At 41.8% G+C, this 10520-nt stretch overlaps 1 protein-coding gene across 1 annotated transcript; it reads left to right on the top strand.

The window, feature by feature from the left end:
* The first annotated feature begins 289 nt into the window (after positions 1-289).
* On the top strand, positions 290-8357 carry LOC140232175 (retinol dehydrogenase 8-like). Its single transcript, XM_072312315.1, has 5 exons — positions 290-554; positions 5569-5748; positions 6740-6833; positions 7310-7424; positions 8136-8357. Exons 1-5 carry the CDS (start codon positions 290-292, stop codon positions 8355-8357), a joined length of 876 nt encoding a protein of 291 aa, XP_072168416.1.
* Positions 8358-10520: the final 2163 nt, after the last annotated feature.

The following is a 10520-nucleotide window of genomic DNA, read 5'->3' as shown; positions in this document are numbered from 1 at the left end:
AATCGATTACATAACAATGTTTTAACAAGGGTCTCGAAATACGATGTCTCTTAATCACCGTGATCACGCTGGAAGATAACACCATTAAAGACGCTGTTTTATTTAAACAACAGATTTACTATAGTAAAGACAAGGAAGTAATTTGTCGAGCTATCTCGCAGTCGATGTTGCACGCAATCATACCTTTGCCAGACGTTATTCAAAGCTGAGCTGACGCTTCATATCCCGAAGTTGTGGACTCTCAGACGTTTACGGTGGACTCCATCACCTTCCATCGTTGATTGAAAACATGGCGCCGAAAATTGCCCTCATCACCGGCTGCTCTGCTGGTATTGGGCTCCACGTAGCGGTCCGGCTGGCTAAGGATCCCAAACAGTCCTACTTGGTCTACGCCACCATGAGGAATCTTGCTAAGAAGGCGGACCTTGAGAAGGAGGCTGGCAGTGCTTTGAATAAGACGCTGTTCATCCGGGAACTTGACGTCACCAAGGAGGGGTCGATCGTTGCCACGGTCAAGTTCATCCTCGACAAGCACCAATGCATTGACATTCTCAGTAAGTCATGATTTTCTTACAAAAGAGTATAGTTGTAACGGTTTCAAGTCTTTACAGACAAATTCGACTAGAATATGAATTATGGTCGTTCATTGGAATTCACAGGCGGACGAACTATTTCATTTTCTTTATTGATCAGGGCACTGGCGTAGCCAGGGGGGGGGGCGATGGGGGCGGTCGCCCCCCCTAAGATTTGGACCGAGGATTTGGGAGGCGGAAAAAAAAAAATGCGTGTATACTGTATGCATGCACATGAAGCGGGTCTCCTTTGCAACCTTTCATCAAATAAGATATTTTTTTTTGAATATTTCACTCAAAGTGTGCACCAGATCGTTGAATTTCAATTCAAAATATGCAAAATCTCTCGTGCTTGGGAGGGGGTATCCCCCTCCCAAACCCTCCCCCTCTAACGTTATGCCTCTTTCCCTATAGCTAAGTACACTTTTTAGATTTACAAAAAAATCTGAATAATTCTGAGTGCACAAGACTTTTCACTAATATTCCGAAAACTGAAGGTTCCCTCATGTATAAGGGGAATTTCCCCTTTTAATCGACCCTTTCCTCCCTCAGCCCCCCCCCCCCCCCCATCAGTTGTTTTTTTTTTTTTTTTTTGATTACCCAAATGTTGATTCCATCAAATATGCGTATTATGCGTATACGAGATATCTCAATTTCAACCTTAAAAAGATATAAGCTCCATCGGAAGGGAAGAGTGGAGATAATACTCGCCAGCGCCTTCTCCCTGCTCGCCCCCCCCCCCCCCCCCCCCCGCCATGCAAAGAAGTAGACTGTGGCTAGACATACCAAGATCGCTTTATTTCAATTCTAAAAACGCAAAAGCTCCGCGAGAGGGAGGGGGAATCCCCCTTCCCCTAAGTTCTACCTCACTAGACTTAATACATACGCACAGATGGTGCACATTCGGAATAAGAGCTAAATTCCGTGATTTTAACACTTCGATGAAAAAGTGTTGCACCAAAAATTTGCACCAGATCGCTGAATTTCAGGTCTGAAAACGCAAAATCACCTTCGTGTGGAAGGGGATATGCCCCTATCTACACCCTCGTGTGCATGCTGTTTCTGTTTGATTGCTGAACAGACAGCGTTCATGATATTCAATGTAAGAATTAATACAAGAAGACTAGTGTGTTTGAATTATACTGTTTTATAGGCAAATGTTCAATAATAATCTACACTAAAATATGCTGCAACCTTAAACAAGTGGGACTGTTTCAACTCGTTAAAACACGCAAAAACATGCATCAAATTGCACCATTTGCAACATCAAAATGCAAAAAGTTCTCACCGTAGGGGGTGTACCCCCTCCCACACCCTCCCCTACCCCCTCGCTCGCTCCGCTCGCTCGAGTTCAGTCGAGTTCGTGACATACAGTGAAAAGAATTAATACAAGAAGTGTATCTAAATTATATCATTTTATAGGCAAATTGTTCAATAATAATCTACACTAAAATATACTGCTACCTTAAACAAGTGGGACTGTTTCACGTCGATAAAACGCGCAAAAACATGCATCAAACTGCACCATTTGCAAAATCAAAATGTAAAAAGTTCTTACCGTGGGAGGGGGGACACCCCCCTCCCACACCCTCCCCTCCCCCCTCGTTCGCTCCGCTCGCTCGGGTTCAGTCGCGTTCATGATATTCAGTGAAAAGAATTAATACAAGAAGTGTATTGGAATTATACCATTTTATAGGCAAATTGTTCAATAATAATCTACACTAAAATATACTGCAATCTTAAACATGTGGGACTGTTTCACGTCGTTAAAACACGCAAAAACATGCATCAAATTGCACCATTTGCAAAATCAAAATGCAAAAACTTCTCACCGTGGGAGGGGGGAAACCCCCCTCCCACACCCTCCCCTACCCCCTCGCTCGCTCCGCTCGCTCGGGTTCAGTCGCGTTCATGATATTCAGTGAAAAGAATTAATACAAGAAGTGTATTTATAGGCAAATTGTTCAATAATAATCTACACTAAAATATACTGCAATCTTAAACAAGTGGGACTGTTTCACGTCGTTAAAACACGCAAATACATGCATCAAATTGCACCATTTGCAAAATCAAAATGTAAAAAGTTCTCACCGTGAGAGGGGGAAAACCCCCTCCCACACCCTCTCCTACCCCCTCGCTCGCTCCGCTCGCTCCGCTCGCTCGGGTTCAGTCGCGTTCATGATATTCAGTGAAAAGAATTAATACAAGAAGTGTATTGGAATTATACCATTTTATAGGCAAAGTGTTATTGTTCAATAATAATCTACACTAAAATATACTGCTACCTTAAACAAGTGGGACTGTTTCACGTCGATAAAACGCGCAAAAACATGCATCAAATTGCACCATTTGCAACATCAAAATGCAAAAAGTTCTTATCGTGGGAGGGGGGACACCCCCCTCCCACACCCTCCCCTCCCCCCTCGCTCGCTCCGCTCGCTCGGGTTCAGTCGCGTTCATGATATTCAGTGAACAGAATTAATACAAGAAGTGTATTTAAATTATACCATGTTATAGGCAAATTGTTCAATAATAATCTACACTAAAATATACTGCTACCTTAAACAAGTGGGACTGTTTCACGTCGATAAAACGCGCAAAAACATGCATCAAATTGCACCATTTGCAACATCAAAATGCAAAAAGTTCTTACTGTGGGAGGGGGACACCCCCCTCCCACACCCTCCCCTACCCCCTCGCTCGCTCCGCTCGCTCCGCTCGCTCGGGTTCAGTCGCGTTCATGATATTCAGTGAAAAGAATTAATACAAGAAGTGTATTGGAATTATACCATTTTATAGGCAAATTGTTCAATAATAATCTACACTAAAATATACTGCTACCTTAAACAAGTGGGACTGTTTCACGTCGATAAAACGCGCAAAAACATGCATCAAATTGCACCATTTGCAACATCAAAATGCAAAAAGTTCTTATCGTGGGAGGGGGGACACCCCCCTCCCACACCCTCCCCTCCCCCCTCGCTCGCTCCGCTCGCCCGGGTCCAGTCGCGTTCATGATGTTCAGTGAAAAGAATTAATACAAGAACTGTATTTATAGGCAAATTGTTCAATAATAATCTACACTAAAATATACTGCAATCTTAAACAAGTGGGACTGTTTCACGTCGTTAAAACACGCAAATACATGCATCAAATTGCACCATTTGCAAAATCAAAATGTAAAAAGTTCTCACCGTGGGAGGGGGAAAACCCCCTCCCACACCCTCCCCTACCCCCTCGCTCGCTCCGCTCGCTCCGCTCGCTCGGGTTCAGTCGCGTTCATGATATTCAGTGAAAAGAATTAATACAAGAAGTGTATTGGAATTATACCATTTTATAGGCAAATTGTTCAATAATAATCTACACTAAAATATACTGCTACCTTAAACAAGTGGGACTGTTTCACGTCGATAAAACGCGTAAAAACATGCATCAAATTGCACCATTTGCAACATCAAAATGCAAAAAGTTCTTACTGTGGGAGGGGGACACCCCCCCTCCCACACCCTCCCCTCCCCCCTCGTTCGCTCCGCTCGCCCGGGTCCAGTCGCGTTCATGATGTTCAGTGAAAAGAATTAATACAAGAAGTGTATCTACATTATACCCTTTTATAGGCAAATTGTTCAATAATAATCTACATCAAAATAAACTGCTACCATAAACAAGTGGGACTGTTTCACGTCAATAAAACGCGCAAAAACATGCATCAAATTGCACCATTTGCAACATCCAAATGCAAAAAAAGTTCTTACCGTGGGAGGGGGGACACCCCCCTCCCACACCCTCCCCCCCCCCCCCCCCTCGCTCGCTCCGCTCGCTCGGGTTCAGTCGCGTTCATGATATTCAGTGAACAGAATTAATACAAGAAGTGTATTTAAATTATACCATGTTATAGGCAAATTGTTCAATAATAATCTACACTAAAATATACTGCTACCTTAAACAAGTGGGACTGTTTCACGTCGATAAAACGCGCAAAAACATGCATCAAATTGCACCATTTGCAACATCAAAATGCAAAAAGTTCTTACTGTGGGAGGGGGACACCCCCCTCCCACACAATCCCCTCCCCCCTCGTTCGCTCCGCTCGCCCGGGTCCAGTCGCGTTCATGATGTTCAGTGAAAAGAATTAATACAAGAAGTGTATTGGAATTATACCATTTTATAGGTAAATTGTTCAATAATAATCTACATCAAAATAAACTGCTACCATAAACAAGTGGGACTGTTTCACGTCAATAAAACGCGCAAAAACATGCATCAAATTGCACCATTTGCAACATCCAAATGCAAAAAAGTTCTTACCGTGGGAGGGGGGACACCCCCCTCCCACACCCTCCCCCCTCGCTCGCTCCGCTCGCTCGGGCTCGGTCGCTTCGCTCCCTCGCAGACTAACCGCCCCCCTAAGATGAAATCCTGGCTACGCCGTTGGATCAGGGTGGGGTTATTTTCAGCTTACGGCATCGCAGCTTACTTTTTTCAATTAAATTCAATTCATTTCATAGTGAAATGATCACGGATTGGCATCGCATATTAAACGGGCAGAGACGCATGGATTACAAACATGTAGAAATAAACGAGAAATAATAAAGTGAAAGAAAGGAAAACTAACAGTCCAAGTAGGATACTATGTCTAGTTCACCAACCCAAGATTCTGTGATCCATGTTTGCAGTTTGACTCTGATGGCATTCCCATTGGCAACTTCTTCGTATACGATGTCAATGGCATTGTTTGATTATGATCCGGGAAGCGTGTTTTTTTTTTTAGACGGCACAGATTGGGGACCCTATCCCTAAACCTAACCCTAACCCTAATCCTAACCCTAACCATCAAACCCTAACCCTAACCCTAACCCTAACCCTAACCATAAACCCTAACCCAACGTTTTTCCCATAGGTTTAACACGCGCCATGCCCCAATCTGTGCCGTCTTTAAAAAAAAACGCATCCGGGAAAGGTTAATGATTTTACTGGACTCTGCCTTCCCCATATACAGTAAATAATGCTGGCTTCGGTTGGTACGGCCCTCTTGAAGATATGTCTCAGGATAAGATGCAAACAATGATGAACACGAACGTCGTGGGACTCATTCGAATGACCCAGGAAGTGATTCCTGCCATGAAACGCCAGAGGTCAGGCCGCATCGTCAATATCAGCAGCTTGGTAGGGATTATGGGTAAGAATCTATAATAGCGTTGTCTTCATAGTCTAAATTATTCACTGCAACACTGTCGTTCAACAGAATTCCTTCTCAGTATATCACCATATATGAATCAACATAAGTTGATAGACTGGGGAACATTAACAGTAACAATATAAAGTTTTGAAATGACCATAACAAACAAAATAATGATGATGATAATGATAATAATAATAATGACAGCAGCAATAATAAAAATAATATAGTGTACATTTCTAAAACGCAACTATCCACCAAAGAGAATGATGCTCACGGCGCTTTATAATCTTTAAGGTTAAGAGAAGGAAAAAAGAAGAACAACAAGATGTGTAATGAAGGATTGGAAAAACATGAAATCGCTCGTATTACCTGTCCAAAAATGGGACAGGGAGAGTGTGAAAGTTAGTCTACTTTTCATCAATATATTAAGTAACGAACGAACTAGGTGCATTTTGTAATGTTGGTTTCTGTGCGAGGGTTACAGTTCGTTATTCCGAAGGTTTGTTAATCCCAAAATGCTAAAATGTTCGCTATTCCGATCAAAGCCTCGTTAGCACGCGCCTCTCTTCATTTTCGGATTAGTAAATCTTCGGAAATCGGAAAAACTAAAAGAAAAAATATTCGGTTATTAACCAATCTTTTTTCATCCTCGGGTTAACGAACATCTATACAGAAAGAGGGAATTCATGTGTTTCTGAATAACGAACTATCAGAATAACGAATTTTATTTCATTTTCGAATTAACCAACATTCGGAATAACTATGGTTACCCCTATTTTTCTGCGTCCGGTGCAAATAGTTTTGCAGTGCATGTCTATTACATTTTCATGCACACTCTTATCGGAGTGAATTAGGCGCATGGTTATGTTGCATCGAAGTGAAAAATATATCTCAAATTAATGCAGAAAATCAGTTTCGTGTTCATTTTTCAATATTACACACTATTTTGTGACCTTATTCGTCTCAACACACCCATTTCTCCTACAAGGCTTCCCTCTCTGCGCTGTTTACAGCGCCTCCAAGTTTGCTGTTGACGGGTTCTGCGAATCCATGTGGCCTGAACTAAATGCGTTCGGAGTCTGGTAAGTGGTGGGGCCCAGCCTCCAACCTGTTATGACTGTCTAGGACTTTAAAATAAAGACAGAAATCGCAGTAGAATTCAAAAACATACATCAGATGTGCCTCTTACACACAAAAATATACGCTGTTTCTGATAATTTTGCTCAAAATTACTGCATTGAAACTTCTCGTTGATATCTTCTTGTTGATATTTCATGCTGATATCTGATGAAAGACAAAGCACTGAAAATTTTAATTTGTTGTATACTTCCTTAGAATTAAGTGCGACGTTTGCATTGACCTGCATGATGTCAATCAATATATTTCAAATTTCATTAAGTATTATTAATTGCATCATGAATCAAATTCTATATGCACATGTGATCGATAGTCCTAAATTAAAAGGCTAATGAAACTATCATTCAGTTGTTGTTGTTGATGATTCATTTTGGTTATTTTCTGTCAATTTGCCCTCGTTCACTCCCTCCAAACATCACAGGATCAGCTCGGTAAACCCGGGACCAGTGGAGACTGCGTTCCACACCACAGCCGCCGTAGATATGCCCACACCCGAGACGATGAGCAAGTCCAAGGCCGATCCAGAAACCCACAAAGTAGGGCTTAAGATTGTGTTCATCTTGGAAGCAACATTGCAAATTGTTATCTGGCTCATTCATCTTTATCAAGAGGAATGACAGACAATACCTGCCATTATAGTTTTGTAAGCAAATACTAGTATAATCATCATAATAATGATGTATGCTATGCCTCAGCCTTGTGCTTTGTTGGCTGTTTTGACAGTTTTGAATACCTGTAGGCCTTGATTGAAACTATACATACGATTACCTTTTGATGTTCCTCACTGTGATAGAAACACTATCTATGTAATATTCGCTGAGCTGACTACCGGTCCGGAACAGTGTAACAACGTTATAACAATAATAGTCACTTTTTTTGTTTTTGGTATATTATCATTATGAGGTCCATCATGACCATACAAGAGTTTGGCCACTTTTATTCTTTTTGCATCTTATATCATTACCATCCTAGATATCATTATTGTATTTCTCTTTTCATCGCAAATCAGTCTCATTTTCCCTATGATCACTGCCAATTTGTTATCGTTTTTCTTCTCTTTGATTGTAAATTTGAATTGAATTTATTCATGTACTTATACTGCAGTACTGGAACATACAAAATAATTATTGATGGACAGGGAAAAATACAACGTATCAAAGATATCAAACAATCAAAGCGTAATACACAATCTTGTTAAATGCACAATATTAACAATCTTCTCTCACAATAATGACGTCATAACACAGATAATTGGTGAGTGCGCTCAGTGGATGAGATCAACCAACGGGCCTCCGATGCAAGACGTTAGCGCCGTCTCGGACACGTTGTTGGAATGTCTCCAGGCCGAGAAGCCCGTTCTTCGCTACGGCACCAGCGACTACGTGAGGCAGCGGGTGAAGGAACGGTACGCCGACGGAGCGGGAATGATCGGGGTCAAGATGTGGCAGGCGTGGCTGGGAAAAGAGTGACGGATTCAATCCTCAAACGAGGAGAAATGATGATAAAAAATAGATACACTGGTTCATACAGAGAGTAGATCAATCTATAATAGCACGTTATAGAGTTGTTTGAATACATAGTGATTTTACAGCCAAACGGATGACTTTCCCGACGTAGCAATCACGACTACGCAATAATGATATGACAACGTACGGATTGGATTTCAAACACTGGAATGTGATAACGGTATAGGAACACAATGAATTGAACAATATCATAGATCATAAAAGTATAATGGCATGCAATTTCCCCGGACCCGTGGCATATCAATACCCCTCAGTTGTTCGAGACACCATCAGCAGAGGATTTCCAATTCTATTTATAGGTATGAACAATATTATTTCTTGTTCACATTAGCCGGGTTCACACGTACAAATTAGCGGGATGACGATCGCGATGCTCATCCCGAGTTTTTTTGCGAGCGTCCACACGTACCAAATTAGCGGGATAGCGATCGCGATCGGTATCCCGCTAATTTGGCGAGCGTCCACACGTACCGAATTATCCCGCTAATTGCCGATAGAGATAACAGCAAAGCCTGCAAACTGGGTCACACAGCGCCCTTCTCTATCACCACCTGTGCGCACTTTCCTTTGTCCATTGTCTTTTACGCGTCATTGGTGTGGTTCGCGCGCTGCTGTTATTGTTCTCCAAAGAGGTGAAGGACCTCCTCGCAGAGGCCTCGCTGTTGTGATGTGCGCATTGCATGATGGGATGTAAAAACTCGAGATTCTAATCCCGACCGTTCACACATACCAGCGCGGGGCCAATTATCCCGCTAATTGGCGAACCAGCGCAAGATTTCTTGGGATTAGCATCGCGATGCTTATCCCGCTAATTTTCGGGTTTTTTCTGTCCACACGTGCAAAAAACTCGGGATGACGATCGCGATGCAAATCTCGAGATTTGTATCCCGCTAATTGATGTACGTGTGAACCCGGCTATTGATGTCAGAGAAATGTGGCACTTGTCACTGATAAAAAGTTTTATGAAACGGGTCCCCTGGATGGCTCTTATAGCGGTACAAAATAGGAGAGACAACAATAGGCCCGTTCACACACAAGGGAAAAAGTGCGATTTAAAAATCGATTTTCTTATCGCGATCAAAATTTCGAAATTTTTTCCAGTGTGGACAGAAAAATCTCACTAATTACCGCGATCCTTATCGCGATCCAACTCGCACTATTAGTGCGATTTTTCAGAATAATCGCGATTATTTTGCCAAGCGTCGTGTGTGTGAGCGCGATCGAGATTCGGAAATCGGTATTTTTAATCCCATCGTTCGTAGCGCGTGCGAAACTCTATTGGGACTGCGGACGGGGTCAGTCTTCGGTCATGCAAGTTTCACGCATGAGCAGTTTGGCCACTGATCGTTCTTTCCTTGCTGCGAAGTGCGATTTTTCCCTGTGTATGAACGGTCGAAAAAAAAATCGAAATTTGGATCGCGATTGAAATTTCGATTTTCGTTGTTTGTGAACGGGCCTATTGACAAATAGACTGTAGTTATGATATATCCCAATGAACTCAAATAGATTCGCTACAGAGATTTATAGGTACTTTCACTTCTCATTTGATATTGCTGTGAATAAAGTTCTAAACATTAAAAAGCTCTTGGCTTTTTTTCCTCTTTCATTGTTTTATCACAACTTGTGATGGGCACCCTCCTTTACACGAAAACCACCGTGCTTCCGTTCGACAGGATAGCGCTGACCAGTGCTAATAATTATGATGTACAGCGTACAGCGGGTATACTTCGTATATTATTCAAATTGACACCATCGAGATGTTTTTTCATTAATCTGAATAATAAATTATAAAGAAAATATGGTACCTATAAAGGAGAATTCTACAAAATTTAACCTTTTCTTGAAAAGTACTCTTACTGAATGTCACCCATTGGTGGCGCTATTCATCACTAAAATATAAAGAAATACATGGTGAATTTGCGAAAATCATGTTTTCCCCTGTATCTATATCTATGTCCTTTTTATTTGACAAATATCTTTTATATTTGCCACTGAGAATAGGAATTCAAACTTCACTATTCGTTATGGTCAAGATTTCTCAAGGACATCTGGGGCGGTATTCATCCCGTCATGATACGATGTATTGCTTGAGAATAGGTAGGACCT

This window comes from Diadema setosum, chromosome 8, assembly GCF_964275005.1.
Source record: "Diadema setosum chromosome 8, eeDiaSeto1, whole genome shotgun sequence".
In the NCBI taxonomy this organism is placed as follows: Eukaryota; Metazoa; Echinodermata; class Echinoidea; order Diadematoida; family Diadematidae; genus Diadema; species Diadema setosum.
This window is presented reverse-complemented; position numbering and strand designations above follow the sequence as displayed.